An 18,548-nucleotide genomic window follows, 5' to 3' on the forward strand; every position below is an offset into this window, starting at 1 on the left:
CCGAAGTGCAGCCTGACAAGCCGAATCAGCATTCTCATACGCTAACTGCTTTATTAGAATCTTTCCTACATTTTTATCCTCTACTATTCTTTCGACTGCTCATCTGCGCTTTGTCTAATTTTACTAAATTCTTCCGTTTTTGCCCCTGGAATAGGCGGGCATTTTCATGCCTTTGTGGCTATCTGATTAATTATATAATAAGTAGTTAATTGATACTCTAATTGAGTTGCCATGTGATCATATTTCCTTCTCCAGTTAACATCTCTATAGTAAAAGCAACCTCCTCTTGCTGGTTTTACTCATCCTGCTCCACAGCCTTTTCATGAAAGTCTGACTTCCACAGCAAATAATCACCTCCGAGAGACAAGCACGAGCAATCGCCTTCCAGTCATTTGGCTGAAGAGCCTTTACACTAATAGTATCTAATAAACCAAGTGTAAAAGGAGCAGTAGGCCCATACTGAGCACAAGCAAGTTTAAGTTCTTTCAGAGTTTTAAAATGTACAGGTTCATGTTCTCGCACTAATTTTCCTTCATCATTCTGTCTTTCTACAACAGGAAAACAGGTAAAGCCATTTATTGTTTCCCCTATATTTCAAGCCTGGTCTATAGATAGTTGGAGAGGGAATTTTCCAGATTTTGAGCTATAGACTCTGGAATTAGCCCGATAAGGGTACAGAGGAGCAGAGGGTTGAATGTAGGAAGGAGCCGAGGGTGGCAGAGACTCCGCAGTTAAGGCAGCCATAGCCACAAAATATTTATCCGCCTGGTCATCCTCAGACTCCAAGTTGTTCTCATATTCACATTCCTCTGTGTCCGGCTTGCCCTGATACTCTTCAGACGTCGATTCATCCTCATATGGAAACATTTCTACAAAAAGGTCCCTTATTTTTGATCCTAGTATTCCCATAGTTATTTACTCCCAAATTATTACTATACTCTCCCCGCACTCTGTACTTAAAAGCTCCACTTTAAAAGCTTTAACTCACTTTGTGTGCTCACTTCTGGGGGAGTTCCATTACATCTCCTCTTTCCCTTTTTCGATGGCCACACGTATGGGCACCAATTGTCGCAGTCCAGCCACGACAAGTCTGTTATGGGGTCCTCGAACGGGAAAAGGTATGGAATTAAATAAATGATAGACAGAGAATTTAAGATATATTCATAAAGATGGGTTCGGGAGGACCACACGGCAAGCAGTCTCTACTGCTCTTAAGCAGATGCAATGACTGCCCCCAGAAGCACAACCATCTTTATTCAGGGAAAAGAACGTGGTCCATTAGCAATTCAATTGTTTCCAAGACAGCTCAAAGACAACCCCCACCATACCATTTAGATCTAACTTTACACCAATAAGAAACTAGCTTCCAGCCTCCTCCGGAGAACATGGGTGGGACAAGCAATAATCAGGTATAGCTCTTTGTTAACTGGGCAGGTGAGATGGGTGGTTAGACCCAACACCTGTCCCCTGGATATAAAAACACCCTGTTTATATTTTGGTCCCCAACAAATATTCACATGGCAAATTCTGTATGTTTGTTCACACAGAAAGAACTTCCAGCCTTAGGGTTTATCACAGGTCAGGATCCCTGTGATTACACTCAAATGAGCAGATAGGCACACACAGAGACACACGCATAGGTTGCACCAACTTCTCCAACCCCACGTTATCCAAGGAGCTGATATAAATTAAACTTATTGTCAGCGATTTAGTGGAACTATTTAAATAATCCATTAATCTGCTTATCAGGAAAAATGTTCATTTCTAATGGTAGTACTTGTAGTCTGATTTATAAATATTGGTAGCTGAGAAGACTTTATGTTTATATATGTTTTAGTTTTTTGCATATGAGTTTGTTCTTTATTGCTATAATACAAAAAATAGTTATTTGTTTCTTGTTTTTACAGTACTGAGAGCCATATTTTGGGGCATCAAGAAGGCCTAGATGGCAATTTTTTTTTTATGACAGAGACAGAGAGAGGGACAGATAGGGACAGACAGACAAAAAGGGAGAGAGAAGAGAAGCATCAATTCTTCATTGCGGCACCTTAGTTGTTCATTGATTGATTTCTCATATGTGCCTTGACCAGGGGGCTACAGCAGACCGAGTGACCCCCTGCTCAAGCCAGCGACCTTGGTCTCAAGCTGGTGAGCCTTGCTCAAACCAGATGAGCCAGCGCTGAAACCAGCAACCTCAGGGTTTCAAACCTGGTTCCCAGTCTGACACTCTATCCACTGTGTCACCGCCTGGTCAGGCTAATGGCAATTTAATAGACTTTAGAAGTAGACAAATTTGTTCAAAAAGAAGACTTCATATTCAGGAAAAGCAGTGGTATATTTTAGATATATTCCCTACATCATGTCAGCACACAGCTGACACAGTTATCTGAACTAGAGTGAGAACATAAATTACATGCGTGCGTCAAGACACAGGAAATCCTGTATTTCATTTTAGGCAATAGAATTGACTTCTTCCTTTTTGAAACCTTTCACTAGCGTAAACTCACATCAAACACATGAGTCTTTCATATGAGACTGAGGCATCTGGACTGACTTACGGCAGATAGGAATCACTGGCTAAAAGAAATGTTGTCAGTTGTCAGCATCGGGGAGAGATCAGATTGGCCATGACGCAGTTATTTCAAACACTCTGCTTTCCTATCTTTCTACTGATCAGCAGGGCAGCACAGTCATGGTTTGGCAGTTTATTTAGCGTGAGGAGGTGATGCTTGAATAAGGGCTGCACAGGGGCAGGTGGAGCAGCGTATGGGAAGAGATGGTGGTAGCTGACAGGTTTGCTGTTAGGTTTGCTTCACGATTTACACACCTGTTTAAATGAAACTTCTCCTATTAGAAGAATTGGCTTTTTTTTTTTTTTGGTAGATGGAGTTTGCAGGTTTTTAGAGAGAAGTATTCACTATTAAGTTACTAGAGGGAAAAATTAGAGGAAATGTTGAACTGGATGGTGGGTAATACTCAACCCACTAAATGTTAGTTAGCTTTTTACACAGGATGCCACTCCTAATCCAAGTGTGTGACCCTGGCAGGTGAGACTGGTTGTGAATTACCTCCCTTCACTCTCTCTCTCAATTGGGAAAACAGTTCAGAGTGCATATCATTTGAAAGTGACTTAATTTGGGGATACAATATATATTTATATTGAGAAAACAAATACCCTATTCTTCTGTAAAATGTTATACCCCAAGCTTATAAATCCTAAAGAAAGCATGTCCACTCACTTCCAAAAAAAACTCATGCCCCTTTACATGGTGACCTTATGCAGGCCCTGAATTCAGCTCAGGTTGATATGAGGGATGAGTCTAGACTGGCTGGCATCTCTAAATTCCTTCACTTTTTCACTGCAGTTATTTCAGGATGGTGATTTGGAGAAACTTGAGGACGTTATGGAAAAACACCCATGTGCCTTTCCTGCCTGGATTGGGCCCTTTCAAGCATTTTTCTTCATCTATGACCCAGACTATGCCAAGACATTTCTGAACAGAACAGGTAAGGAAAGGAATGACTCTCAGGAACCTCATTTCCTAGGGGTGATATGCCCAACCCACAGGCACGGCTCTCAAGGAATTCTGAAGCAAAGTACTGGGTCTTTGAGACACTGGAGGTGTGAAGAGGCTTCCCTCCTGTCCTGAAGGGGATTCCCCCACCCCCACCCCACCTGTCTAGTTCAGCCCCCTATGGCCCTTTTAGGTCACTGTATCTTAAAGCCCCATTGGCGCCACCAGATCACCAGGGGCTTTCTTTGCCTCTTTTGGTTTTGTGAGTGCAGGGTCAGCGACACTCCCCACGCCAGCCCCTTTCTTGAGTGGAGTCTTCAGAGGGATTCAGAAGTAGCTGTGCCTGTGCGGGTTCAGTGTGTAACCTGAAGGCTAGATCATTACTCAGTCTGACCTCTTCACTGTGGCCCAAATTATGTTTTTGTCTTTTGCACACTTCTCACCTGTGCTTCCATTTGGGGATTGAGTTCTGTGACTCCTCATCAAATCTTTGTCAAGGCTTCCATGGTACATTATCTCATAGCACAAATTAAAATGTTCAGTTTTAACTCCATCAACTTTGTAAATTAAGGTCTGATTCTCAAATCTTTTTAAAATTTAACTTATTGAGGTGACATTCGTTCATAAAACTACAAAAGTTTCATCTGTACCGTTCTATGACAAATCAACCGTATTTTATATTGTGTGTTCGCCACCCCAAGTCAAGTCTCCATCCTCACCATTTACCCCCTTACCCTTTCCTGCCTCTGCCCATCCCCCTTTCCCTCCTGTAATCACCATATTGTTGTCTGTGTCTATAAATTTTCTTTTTCTTTGCTTCTAAATTCTGGCTATTGTAAATAAAGCTGCAATGATTATAGGGGTATATTTTTTCAAATTAGTGTTTTAGGTTTTTTGGGGATATATTCCCAGAAGTCAGATCACAAGGTCAAAATGTAGTTCTATTCTAAATTATTTGAGGTAACTCCATACTGCTTTCCACAGTGGCTGCATGAATCTGCATTCCCACCAACAGTGCACAAGGGTTCCTGCTACTTCCCCATCCTCATCAACAGCTGTTTTTGGTTGATTTTTTCAGGATAGCCATACTCACACTGAAAGGCATGATGTGATATCTCACTGTTTTGGGTTTTTTGTTTTGTTTTGCTTTGTTTTTGTATTTTTCCGAAGTTAGAAGCGGGGAGGCAGTCAGACAGACTCTCGCATGTGCCTGACCGGGATCCACCTAGCATGCCCACCAGAGGGCGATGTTCTGCCCATCTAGGGTGTTGCTCTGTTGCAGCAGGAGCCATTCTAGTGCCTGAGGCGGAGGCCATGGAGCCATCCTCAGCACCCAGGCCAACTTTGCTCCAATGGAGCCTTGGCTACTGGAGGGGAAGAGAGAGATAGAGAGGAAGGAGAGGGAAAGGGTGGAGAAGCAGAGAGCTGCTTCTCCTGTGTGCCCTGACCAGGAATCGAACCCAGGACTTCCACACACCAGGCTGATGCTCTACCACTGAGCCAACCTGGCCCGGTCCTGGTTTGGTTTTGTTTTGTTTTTTAGGTTAGAGGAGGGGATAGTGAGGCAGACTCCTGTATGTGCCCCAACCAGGATCCACCTGGCAATCCCATCTGGGGCTAATGCTTGAGTTCAGAGCTATTTTTAGCACCTGAGGCCAACACTCAGACCAATAGAGCCATCATCAGCACACTGGAACCAATTAAGCTACTGGCTATGGGAAGAGGGAGAAAAGAAGGTTAAGAAGGGGAGAGAAGCAGATGGCCACTTTTCTTGTGTGCCTTGATTGGGAATTAAACCTGGGACATCCATATGCTGGGCAAACACTCTATCCCTGATCCACCAACCAGGGCCTCATTGTTGTTTTAATTTGTATTTCTATGATGACTAATGACATTGAGCATCTTTTCATATGTTATGTTGGCCACCTGTATGTCCTCTTTGGAGATGTGTCTATTCTGGTCCTTTGCCCATTTCTTAATTGGATTATTTTTGGTGTTGATTTTAATGAGTTCCTTATAAATTTTGGATATAACCTCTTAAATGCATCAATGAATCTGCTCTTCCTTTCAGTTATTTGTCTTTTCATTTTGTTGATGGTTTCCTTTGCTATGCAAAAACATTTTAGTTTGATGTAATCCCATTTGTTTATCTTGTGTTTTCCTTGCCCAATGTGATATATTAGAAAACAATATGGTTCCAAAAAGTGAGATATTTTTGCTATGTTTTCTTCTACAATTATTATGCTTTTATATCTAATGTTTAAGTCTTTAATCCATTTTGAGTGTATTCTTTTTTTGTGGTATAATAAGGTGATCTAGTTTTGGTTTTGATTTTTTGCATGTCTCTGTCCAATTTTTCCAGCACCATTTATTGAATAGACTGTCTTTACATCATTGTATGTTTTTGCCTCCTTTGTCAAATATTAATTGACTCTGAAAGCATGGGTTTACTTCTTGGCTCTTTATTCTGTTCCATTGATCTATATGTCTGTTTTTATGCCAGTATCATGTTCTTTTGATTACTATAGCCTTGGAGTATAGTTTGATATCAGGTAGCAAGATTTCTCCAAACTTTATTCTTCTTTCTCAAGATTGCTTCAGGTATTCAGAGTCTTTTGTGGTTTCATAAAAATTTTTGGAATATTTGTTTTACTTCTGTGAAATATGCCCTTGTTACCTTGATAAGAGTTGTGTTGACTCTATAAATTGCTTTGGGTTAATATGGGCATTATAATGATGTTCATTCTTTCTATCCATGAACACAATATATGCATTCACTCCACTTAATTGTATCTTGTTCATTCATTTCCTCAGTGACATAAAATTTTTTGAGTACAGGTCATTTACATCTTATTCCTAAATATTTCATTATTTTTGAAGTAATTGTGAATGGTATTTCATTAGTTTCTGTTTCTGATAGTTCATTGTTAGTGTATAAAAATGCAAATGATTTCTGGATGTTTAGTTTGTATCTTGCTACTTTACTAAATCCATTTATCAGTTTTATTGTTTTCTTGGTGGAGACTGTGGTTCTCAATATTCAGTATCATGTAATTTTCAAGTAATGACAGTTTTACTTCTTTCTTTTTAATTTAAATGTCTTTTATTTCTATTTCTTGTCAGATTCCTATGGCAAAACTTCCAATACTATTTGCCTAAGAGTAGTGATAGCAGACATCCTTGTCTTCTTCCTGATCTTAAAGGAAACACTTGTAGTTTTTGCCCACTGAGTATGATATTGGCTGTGGGTTTGTCATATATGGCTTTATTATGTTGAAGTATGTTTCCTTTATTTTCACTTTGCTGAGAGTTATTATCATAAATGGGTTCAGAATTTTATCAAATACTTTCCTACATTTATTGATATGATCGTATCATTTTTATCCTTCATTTTGTTTATGTGATATGTCATGTTAATTGATTTGCAGATATTGTACCAACCTTGCATCACTTGATCATGGTGTATGACCTTTTGTAGTGCTGAGGTTGGTAATATTTTGCTTTGGATTTCAGCATCTATGTTCATCAGAAATATTAGCATATAATTTTCATCCTTTGCAGTGTCTTCATCTGGTTTAGAAATTGGGATAATTCTGGCCTTGTAAATTGAGCTTGGGAGTCTTCCCTACTCTTGAATTTTTGAAAGATTTTGAGTAGGATAAGTGTTAGTTCTTTGAGTGTTTGCTAAAATTCACCTGGGAAGCCATCCAATCTAGGACTTTTGTTTGATTAGAGATTCTTTATTGCTACTTCAGTTTTACTAGTTGTACTCTTTATATTGAGATTCTCTGATTCTTCTTGATTCAGTTTTAGATGCTTGTGTGTTTCTAGGAATCTTCATCCAGTTTTTCCAGTTTTTTGGCATAGATTGTCAAATCTTTCTTCTGTGTGCATTGTCTCTGTTACTCTTAGCAAAACCGAATAAAAGAAAACAGACTTTCCCATGTTTCCCATTTCTCCAGTACTCTCAGAGTGGTGTCATGTTCACCTCTTAAAAGACAAGAGCTGTAAAACAGCTCCATGTTACGGTTAACGAGAACCTCAACAGGCATTTGTACCTTGCTTTTTGATGTCTCCCCAACTTCTGTTGTAATAAATAGTTTCCTCCTCATAAAGTATATAACATGTTGTCCCAAATCCTGTTCTCAAAACTTTCTAACCTGTGGTAATCTCTGTGTCTGATGTAAGAAGTGGAAACAGGGAAAGAATCTGGGTTTGTGTGCATGTCTGCCTCATAGGGCTTGCTGTTCTCTTAATCCTGAACCAAGACTTGTGCTATCCCCCACAATGCCCACAACTGCCAAGGGCTGCAGCAAATGACCTCTGGGCTCCCTTTTGCTGACTGTTTGTGGTTAATGCAGGCAAATAAGAGAACCTCCACCAACTGTGATAATGTTGTGTTTTATTTCCTTTGCTTGACTCTGCAGATCCCAAGTCCAACCTCTTTTACAAGTTCTTGATTCCAGTTATTGGTATGTATGTGCAAATGAGAGGGGAGTCCAACTTTCTTTCTAGGAGGGCCTTTTCTATAGTACAACATTACAAAGAAACACAAATCAGAGTTAAAATAATTAAGCCTATGGTAGACATACACTGCAGTTTTTCTAGAGAGAAGCCCAAGAGGAATGCTAAGCATAACACAGCACAAATTCTTAAGAACCTTCATTGTCCATTTCTCTCTCAAGGTAGGATATGTGTGTATCTGTCTCATCTCTGTCTTTAAAATTTCAGCATTGCCATTCATATTCTTTATTTTGTTCTTACTTCATTTTCTTTGCTTTTTCCCTTCATTTTTGGAATTCCTCTATTTCCATATGGAAATCAGTAAAATTTTGCCCCAGAGTAGCTTGGAAATAGTCCATGGACACATAAATTAAGACTGTTAGTCACATGATTGGTATTTACATTAGACAATGGAGGAATTAAATGAAAGAATATAGGCTTGGGGTTTATAACTACTTGTATTTGAATTCTTCCCCACTCTAAGTTGTTGAGGGTGGCCTTGGGGAAGTTAATTAATCTCTTTAAGCCTCTGTTTTATAATCTTTGAAAGGAGGAAGAGAGTTATATTTCTAGACTGTTGTGAGGATTACATGAAACACATCATTTCAGTGCTGAGTGCAATGGTTGGCACTGTACAAGTGCCCAGCCATGCATTGCAAGCCTGGTATGTTGTAAACCCTCCATGATTGAAGGCAAATTATATATTGATGAGCTTTAAGGTTCTTTTAAAAACAAATCATTAATGATCTCCTCGGTAACAGAAGATTGGAGCCATTACCCTTGATGAATGTTTCCAATTTGTAACATTTGTGACTGGAAGCACAGAGTAGGGCTCAAGGAGGGGATATGTGGGGACATAATGGACATTCTTGTCTAGTGCCTTGTGAATTCTGTGTTGTGGTTTAGTTCATGAATGATATAAGATGAATATTTGCTGTATTTCTACTGTCAGAGACCAAGCCGGGTGCCTTATATATACACCTTGACTTAGTCTGTACAGCAACATAGTGGGGTAGATACTTATCACACTTGATCATTGAGGAAACCAAGCCTCAAGAAGTTTAAGTGACTTACTCAATTATTACACAGGAAGTAACTGATAATTTCAGGGTAAGCTCTCTCATAAGGCTACCTAAAGTGGGTTTTTTCAGACAATACTAAATACATTCATCCCAGATGTAAGCATCAAAACTCTCCTTGATCTTAATATAAGAGCACTACTTTCTTATTCCCCTATGTCATGACTGTGTCGCGGTCACTCCAGGGTGTCTGTTTCTACCTCTCTTTCATCATCTCATATAATCAAATGCTTTTGGGCCTCTTATTTTTTAAGGAGAAGGACTACTGAGTCTAAATGGACCCAAGTGGTTCCAGCACCGACGCCTAATAACTCCCGTGTTCCATTTTAATATCTTGAAATCCTACATCAATGTGATGGCCCAGTCTGTGAATGTAATGCTGGTAAGTGAAGGGATAAAATATTCTGATGTGTTGCAAAATACTTCCAACAGTGAATGGATCACACATATGTTTAGTAGGTAGTGAAAGTCAAAGAGGGATTATTTCTAGTAATTAACTAATGTACAAATACCCACTAAGCTATAGGTATCTATGTGAGCCTTCACTATGTGTTTTGGGGGGTGATAAAAATGATGAAGAGGGTGATGTCACGGAAATGGCGCCGTGAGCAGCGCGTCCGACAGATCTCCCCAAAATCACAACAAATTTATCAACTAGAAACAGGAAAATTTATCTTCGGAGCATTACGGAGTTCCACACAAACTGAAAGCAAAAGGACTGTTATCACTTGAATCTGAGAGATGAGGGTGTGGAGGAAGCTACCGCAGGGACGTTCATTCAAGCCGCGAGGAAGTGCGCCTGTGGTAAGTCATCCCGCACTCGGGAGCCGCGAGCAGCAGCCGCGAGCAGCCGCCGCTGCCAGCCGCCGCCGCGGGCCGCTGCGAGCAGCGCCCGGGTCGGTTGCAGAGCGAGCACCGCCCACACTCCGGAGCGGCAAGCAGCCGCTGGCGCGCGCCCGGTCTGATCGCAGACCGAGCATTGCAGACCGAGCACCGCTAACGTTCCCAGCGGCCCGCGCACGGGGAGCGGGAGAGGCCCCAGGGCGGTATTCCCTACTTGGGAGATTCTCTCCGCGGGCGGGGCACCTCACCCAGCCATTCAAGCTAACAATCAAGCGTTGGGGGAGGGGCGCGCGCAGGCAGCCTGAAATACCTTCGGGAGCACAGCTGCGACCCAATTACTAAAATTAACTTAACCCGTGAAATCTGCGCACCCTCGGTTCTAATTGATAAGATCTCTCTCAGTTCACCGACCCAAGACAAGAGGCGTGATATTTTTTAGTGCCTCTCGCTAAAGGGGCGGGGGCAACTTCTGATTGATAGAGCCTCCATATTCAGGGATAAACGCTAACAAGAAGGACTTGGCAGATAATAAGATCTATACCACACTAGTCGCAAGCAGAGACTAGTGCCTCTTCTTACCAGCCAAAACAGGCTACAAAGTGTGGAAAGCCTGGGTTGAGAGGTCCAACTGAATGCTAGGCGCTGAACAGTCACCTTGACAACAATTGACTCCCACCCCTGCCTGATTACACTGGAGGCCCTGACTGTCAGAGCCCTTCCCAAAGCCTTGCACTGAGTGGGGATAGAGTGGGGATTTCCCAGCTCTTTGAGCCTCTTACTCCCCAGGCAGAAGCAGTGGCAGCCTTATAGCTGGATCACCAGGCTGCTAATTCAGGAAGGGGGGACTAGGAGAGAGAATCCAGGAAAGCAAACTCTCTCATCGTTGGACCCTGCAAACGCCAACAAGCCTTGACTACCAGCAAGACTAAAGCCAATTATATGACATTGCCATAGAATCCCATCAACTGCAAATCCCTACCTAAGTGTGACACAGGGGCAGAGCCTGGGGTAGAGTCACCGACCAGGAAGAGGGAGAGAAAAGAAAAAGGAAGAAGTTAACATCTCAAAATCAAGAAAAATCCACAGACTTTACAACTTGTTCCACTAATTTTTTTTGTTGTTGTTGTTGTTTGTTTCTTCTATCTTATTGCCTTTATTTCCTCCACCTCGGTCCTTCTATTCTCTGCCCATCTTATGCTTCCCTTTTCTTGAACTACACTACCCATAAGTGTTACATTTTATTTCTCTTCTTCATCCTCACCCTCCTTTGGGGTTATACTCCAGGACACTTAACTCTCACTCTCTCCTCTTTTGTTTTGTTTTTTTGTTTGTTTTTTTTTTTTTGCTTTATTTTGTTTTTTTCTCTTCCTTTTTTATTTCTTCCTTCGTTTTTCTCTTTTTCTTATTTTTTCCTTTCTATTCGTTTTTTCTTTTCTCGTTTTACTTTCCTCCCATTTAATCCTCAATCACGAACAAATTAGTTAATTTGGGACTCAAGGTTTTTTTTGGCTTTATTTTTCTTTTTCGCTTTTGTTTTTGTTTTTTTCTTGTTAGTTTATTTTTGTGGCATTTTGGGTCCTCCCAACCCAAGGTCTCCATTGTATTTGGTCTTTGCTCCACTTAATACAACATATTTTTACTTATTATTTTTATTTTTTTCTTCTTTATTATTCCTTTTTTTGTCCTTTTCTCTGGTTCCCTCTTATCCCTCTCATTATATCTCTTAGTTGACCATCACCCGCAGGCAGATCAACTTATGCTTGTCTAAGATTTTCTTCTTTTTTTTTTTTTTTTTTTTTTTTTTTTTTGCATTTAGTAGGTCCCTACTCCCCTTTTTTTTTTTTTTGCCCCTTGAACTCTTCACCGCAAACCAGGCCCTCCATTATAGGCACGATATTTCCCTGAGGAGGGGAGAGGAGGGAAGGAGAAGAAAGAAAAAAAAGGGGGAAATAATAAATTATTACTGCTTTTTTTTGTGGGGTGTTTTACCCTTTGTTTTTTTTTTTGTTTTTTTGTTTTTTTTTTGTTTTGTTTTTTTTTTACTTTTTACTCTTTATTAATTCTAATTAGTGCTATCAACAAGACCACCCTCAGATGCCAATAAGAAAGAGGAAATCGAATATTATGGATACAAAAGAAAGAGAGGTAACACAAATAGATGTGGAAAAATCTATGGAGAAAAGACTTAACATATTGGAAGCCTTGGAGCTAAATGACAGAGAATTTAAAATAGAAATCTTAAAAATACTCAGAGATATACAAGAAAACACAGAAAGGCAATATAGGGAGATCAGAAAACAACTTAATGAACACAAAGAATATATTACCAAGGAAATTGAAACTATAAAAACAAATCAAACAGAAATGAAAAACTCAATTCACGAGCTGAAAAACGAGGTAACAAGCTTAGCTACAGAACAACCCAGATTGAAGATAGGATTAGTGAAATAGAAGACAAACAACTTGAGGCACAACAGAGAGAAGAAGAAAGAGACTCAAAAATAATAAAAAACGAGAAAGCCCTACAGGAATTATCTGACTCCATCAGAAAGAATAACATAAGAATAATAGGTATATCAGAGGGAGAAGAGAAAGAAAATGGAATGGAGAATATACTCAAACAAATAATAGACGAGAACTTCCCAAGCCTGTGGAAAGAACTAAAGCCTCAAATTGAAGAAGCAAATAGAACACCGAGTTTTCTTAACCCCAACAAACCCACTCCAAGGCACATCATAATAAAGATGACACAAACCAATGACAAAGAAAAAATTCTCAAGGCAGCCAGGGAAAAGAAGAGTACAACATATAAAGGAAGGCCTATTAGATTATCATCAGATTTCTCAGCAGAAACTCTACAAGCTAGAAGAGAATGGACCCCGATATTTAAAGCCCTGAAAGAGAGGAACTTTCAGCCAAGAATACTATACCCATCAAAGCTATCCTTCAAGTATGAAGGAGATATAAAAACATTCACAAATACAGAAAAGATGAGAGAATTTATCACCAGAAAGCCCCCACTACAGGAAATACTAAAGGGGGTTTTCCAACCAGATTCAAAGAACAAAAGAAAACAACACCACAAGTAACAGCTCCACCAAGAACACAATAAAACCAAACTTAAACTGTGACAACAAAGGAAAAAAAAAGGGGGAGAGAATGGAGATTAACAGTAGCAAAGGACAATGAAGTGCAGAAATACTTATAAGATAGGGTACTACAATGAATATGGTAGGTACCCTTTTCATTACTTAATGGTAACCACCCTAGAAAAAAACACCACAAAAACACATGACTTAAAAAAGGTAGCAACAGAGGAAAGAAGTATGGAACACAAACAAACAGAAACAAATGATAGAAAAACAAAAGAGAAGAATCAAACTAGATGCAAAACTAACAGAAAGCAATTTATAAAATGGCAGTAGGGAACCCACAAGTGTCAATAATTACACTAAATGTAAATGGATTAAACTTACCAATAAAAAGACACAGAGTAGCAGAATGGATTAAAAAAGAAAATCCAACTATATGCTGCCTACAAGAAACACATCTAAGCAACAAGGATAAAAACAAATTCAAAGTGAAAGGCTGGAAAACAATACTCCAAGCAAACAACACCCAAAAAAAAGCAGGTGTAGCAATACTCATATCTGATAATGCTGACTACAAGACAGAAAAAGTACTCAGAGACAAAAATGGTCACTTCATGATGATTAAGGGGACACTGAATCAAGAAGACATAACAATCCTTAATATATATGCACCAAACCAAGGAGCACCAAAATATATAAGACAGCTACTTATTGACCTTAAAACAAAAACTAACAAAAATACAATCATACTTGGAAACCTCAATACTCCGCTGACGGCTCTAGATCGGTCATCCAAACAGAGAATCAATAAAGATATAGTGGCCTTAAACGAAATACTAGAACACCTGGATATGATAGACATCTACAGGACACTTCATCCCAAAGCGACAGAGTATACATTTTTCTCTAGTGTACATGGAACATTCTCAAGAATTGACCATATGTTGGGCCACAAAGACAATATCAGCAAATTTAGAAAAATTGAAATTGTACCAAGCATATTCTCTGATCATAAAGCCTTGAAACTAGAATTCAACTGCAAAAAAGAGGGGGAAAAACCCACAAAAATGTGGAAACTAAACAACATACTTCTAAAAAATGAATGGGTCAAAGAAGAAATAAGCGCAGAGATCAAAAGATACATACAGACAAATGAAAATGAAAATACGACATATCAGAATCTCTGGGATGCAGCAAAAGCAGTAATAAGAGGGAAGTTCATATCACTTCAGGCCTATATGAACAAACAAGAGAGAGCCGAAGTAAACCACTTAACTTCACACCTTAAGGAACTAGAAAAAGAAGAACAAAGACAACCCAAAACCAGCCGAAGAAAGGAGATAATAAAAATCAGAGCAGAAATAAATGAAATAGAGAACAGAAAAACTATAGAAAAAATCAATAAAACAAGGAGCTGGTTCTTTGAAAAGATCAACAAAATTGACAAACCCTTGGCAAGACTCACCAAGGAAAAAAGGCACAGGACTCAAATAAATAAAATCCAAAATGAAAGAGGAGAGATCACCACAGACATCATAGATATACAAAGAATTATTGTAGAATACTATGAAAAATTATATGCCACCAAATACAACAATCTAGAAGAAATGGATAAATTCCTAGAACAATACAACCTTCCTAGACTGAGTCATGAAGAAGCAGAAAGCCTAAACAGACCAATCAGCAGGGAGGAAATAGAAAAAACTATTAAAAACCTCCCCAAAAATAAAAGTCCAGGCCCAGACGGTTATACTAGTGAATTCTATCAAACATTCAAAGAAGACTTGGTTCCTATTCTACTCAAAGTCTTCCAAAAAATTGAAGAAGAAGCAATACTTCCAAACACATTTTATGAGGCCAACATAACCCTCATACCAAAACCTGGCAAGGATGGCACAAAGAAAGAAAACTACAGACCAATATCTCTAATGAATACAGATGCTAAAATTCTAAACAAAATACTGGCAAACCGAATACAACAACATATTAAAAAAATAATACATCATGATCAAGTGGGATTCATCCCAGAATCTCAAGGATGGTTCAACATACGCAAAACGGTTAACGTAATACACCATATCAACAAAACAAAGAACAAAAACCACATGATCTTATCAATAGATGCAGAAAAGGCTTTTGATAAAATACAACACAATTTTATGTTTAAGACTCTCAACAAAATGGGTATAGAAGGAAAATATCTCAACATGATAAAGGCCATATATGATAAACCATCAGCCAACATCATTTTAAACGGCATAAAACTGAGGACTTTCTACCTTAAATCAGGAACAAGACAGGGTTGTCCACTCTCTCCACTCTTATTTAACGTGGTGCTAGAAGTTCTGGCCAGAGCAATCAGACAAGACAAAGAAATAAAAGGCATCCATATTGGAAAAGAAGAAGTAAAGGTATCACTTTTTGCTGATGATATGATCCTATACATCGAAAACCCAAAGGACTCCACAAAAAGATTATTAGAAACAATAAACCAATACAGTAAGGTCGCAGGATACAAAATTAACATACAGAAGTCCATAGCCTTTCTCTATGCCAACAATGAAATATTAGAAAACGAACTCAAAAAAATAATCCCCTTCATGATTGCAACAAAAAAAATAAAATACCTAGGAATAAACATAACAAAGAATGTAAAGGACCTATATAATGAAAATTACAAAGCATTGTTAAGGGAAATCGAAAAAGATACAATGAGATGGAAAAATATTCCTTGTTCTTGGATAGGAAGAATAAATATAATCAAAATGGCCATATTACCCAAAGCAATATACAAATTTAATGCAATTCCCATCAAAATCCCTATGAGATTTTTTAAAGAAATGGAACAAAAAATCATCAGATTTATATGGAACTATAAAAAACCCCGAATAGCCAAAACAATCCTAAGGAAAAAGAATGAAGCTGGGGGCATTACAATACCTGACTTTAAACTATATTATAGGGCCACAATAATCAAAACAGCATGGTATTGGCAGAAAAATAGACACTCAGACCAATGGAACAGAATAGAAAGCCCAGAAATAAAACCACATATATATGGTCAAATAATCTTTGATAAAGGGGCCAACAACACACAATGGAGAAAAGAAAGCCTCTTCAACAAATGGTGTTGGGAAAACTGGAAAGCCACATGCAAAAGAATGAAACTCGACTACAGCCTGTCCCCGTGTACTAAAATTAATTCAAAATGGATCAAAGACCTAAATATAAGACCTGAAACAATAAAGTACATAGAAGAAGACATAGGTACTAAACTGATGGACCTGGGTTTTAAAGAACATTTTATGAACTTGACTCCAATGGCAAGAGAAGTGAAGGCAAAGATAAATGAATGGGACTACATCAGAATAAAAAGTTTTTGCTCAGCAAGAGAAACTGATATAAAAATAAACAGACAGCCAACTAAATAGGAAATGATATTTTCAAACAACAGCTCAGATAAGGGCCTAATTTCCAAAATTTACAAAGAACTCATAAAACTCAACAACAAACAAACAAACAATCCAATAAAAAAATGGGAAGAAGACATGAATAGACACTTCTCCCAGGAAGAGATACAAATGGCCAACAGATATATGAAAAGATGCTCAGCTTCATTAGTTATTAGGGAAATGCAAATCAAAACTACAATGAGATACCACCTCACCCCTGTTAGATTAGCTATTATCAACAAGACGGGTAATAGCAAATGTTGGAGAGGCTGTGGAGAAAAAGGAACCCTCATTCACTGTTGGTGGGACTGTAAAGTAGTACAACCATTATGGAGGAAAGTATGGTGGTTCCTCAAAAAACTGCAAATAGAACTACCTTATGACCCAGCAATCCCTCTACTGGGTATATACCCCAAAACCTCAGAAACATTGATACGTGAAGACACATGTAGCCCCATGTTCATTGCAGCACTGTTCACAGTGGCCAAGACATGGAAACAACCAAAAAGCCCTTCAATAGAAGACTGGATAAAGAAGATGTGGCACATATACACTATGGAATACTACTCAGCCATAAGAAATGATGACATCAGATCATTTACAGCAAAATGGTGGGATCTTGATAACATTATAAGGAGTGAAATAAGTAAATCAGAAAAAAACAAGATCTACATGATTCCATACATTGGTGGAACATAAAAATGAGACTAAGAGACATGGACAAGTGTGTGGTGGTTACCAGGGGTGGGGGGAGGGAGGATAGGGGGAGAGTTAGGGGGAGGGGGAGGGGCACAGAGAACTAGATAGAGGGTGGCGAAGGACAATCTGACTTTGGGCGAGGGGTATGCAACATAATTTAATGACAAGGTAACCTAGACATGTTTTCTTTGAATATATGTACCCTGATTTATTAATGTCATCCCATTACCATTAATAAAAATTAAAAAAAAATATATATATATATATATATAAATGATGAAGATCTGGTTGTCTTAGATATACTTTGTGATCCTATGGCAGTAAATCCAAGAAGTAAGATTCAAATGGTAAATGTTATATGTGAGGTAAGGAAACCTGGAGCAGCTTTCATAGCTTCAGATTCAGAGGAGACTCAAATTTATCATGAAATCTGAGTTGGACTTGAATGTGTGGATAATATGGATGAGGAAATTTAGGCAGATTGAGTTAGCATGAAGAAAGGTTTGAAGGTTGAAATGGATTTGCTGATGGCCATAAATGACCTGGCTAATGAGAAGTGTCTACATTAAAGTTGCAGATGTGAGCTTCCTCATATAGATAATGGAGGATCATTAGGAGCCAACCACTCTTCCAAAGGGGCAGGAGAAGCTTGCAGAGAAATATCCCCAGAGGCAGTACCTGATTTATAAATATGTTCTATTCTAAAATTCCACTTGTAAATGATAAGTTTTTTTATTTTATTTTATTATTATTTTGTGCAGAGACAGAGAGAGTCAGAGAGAGAGAGACAGTTAGGGACAGATAGACAGGAAGGGAGAGAGATGAGAAACATCAATTCTTCATTGCGGTTCCTTAGTTGGTCATTGAATAATTTCTTATATGTACCTAGACGGTGGGGCTACAGCAGACCAAGTGACCTCTTGCTCAAATCAGCAACCTTGGGCTCAAGCTGGTGAGCCCTGCTCAAACCAGATGAACCTATGCTCAAGCTGGCTACATCGCAGTCTCGAACTGGGTCCTCCACATCCCAGTCTGACGCTCTATCCACTGCACCACCACCTGGTCAAGCCATGATAAGTTTTAAATGGTTCATATTTAAAAATCAAACAAGTAATGCACTAATACAGTTTAGTTATAAACACTTCCAACACTACAAACAAAGCCAAAGTTTTTTTTCCAACTTTATCTGCAAGCCTATCCTTTCCCCAAGAGAGAATTCCCACTGACTGGTTGGGTTCTCAACCAGGCTCAGAGAGGCGATTTTAACCTCAAGTCTGCTGGGACTCCGTTAAAGTAAGTACTGGTGCGAGTCATGGAGGCAGAGAGCTTGCGGTGCAGGTTAGAGTGAAAGGGGGCATGCTCTTC

General features: G+C 39.0%; 1 protein-coding gene across 1 annotated transcript in view; it reads left to right on the forward strand.

Moving 5' to 3' along the window:
- LOC136400113 (cytochrome P450 4X1-like) overlaps nt 1–18,548 on the forward strand; it is a 62,454-nt gene that overhangs the window by 12,500 nt on the left and 31,406 nt on the right. Inside the window, exons 2-4 of the mRNA XM_066376207.1 lie at nt 3,366–3,507; nt 7,943–7,987; nt 9,352–9,479. Coding sequence (XP_066232304.1) covers nt 3,366–3,507; nt 7,943–7,987; nt 9,352–9,479 — 315 coding nt within the window. The remainder of the gene's footprint in view (nt 1–3,365; nt 3,508–7,942; nt 7,988–9,351; nt 9,480–18,548) is intronic.

This window comes from Saccopteryx leptura, chromosome 3 (genome assembly GCF_036850995.1).
Source record: "Saccopteryx leptura isolate mSacLep1 chromosome 3, mSacLep1_pri_phased_curated, whole genome shotgun sequence".
Classification (NCBI taxonomy): Eukaryota; Metazoa; Chordata; class Mammalia; order Chiroptera; family Emballonuridae; genus Saccopteryx; species Saccopteryx leptura.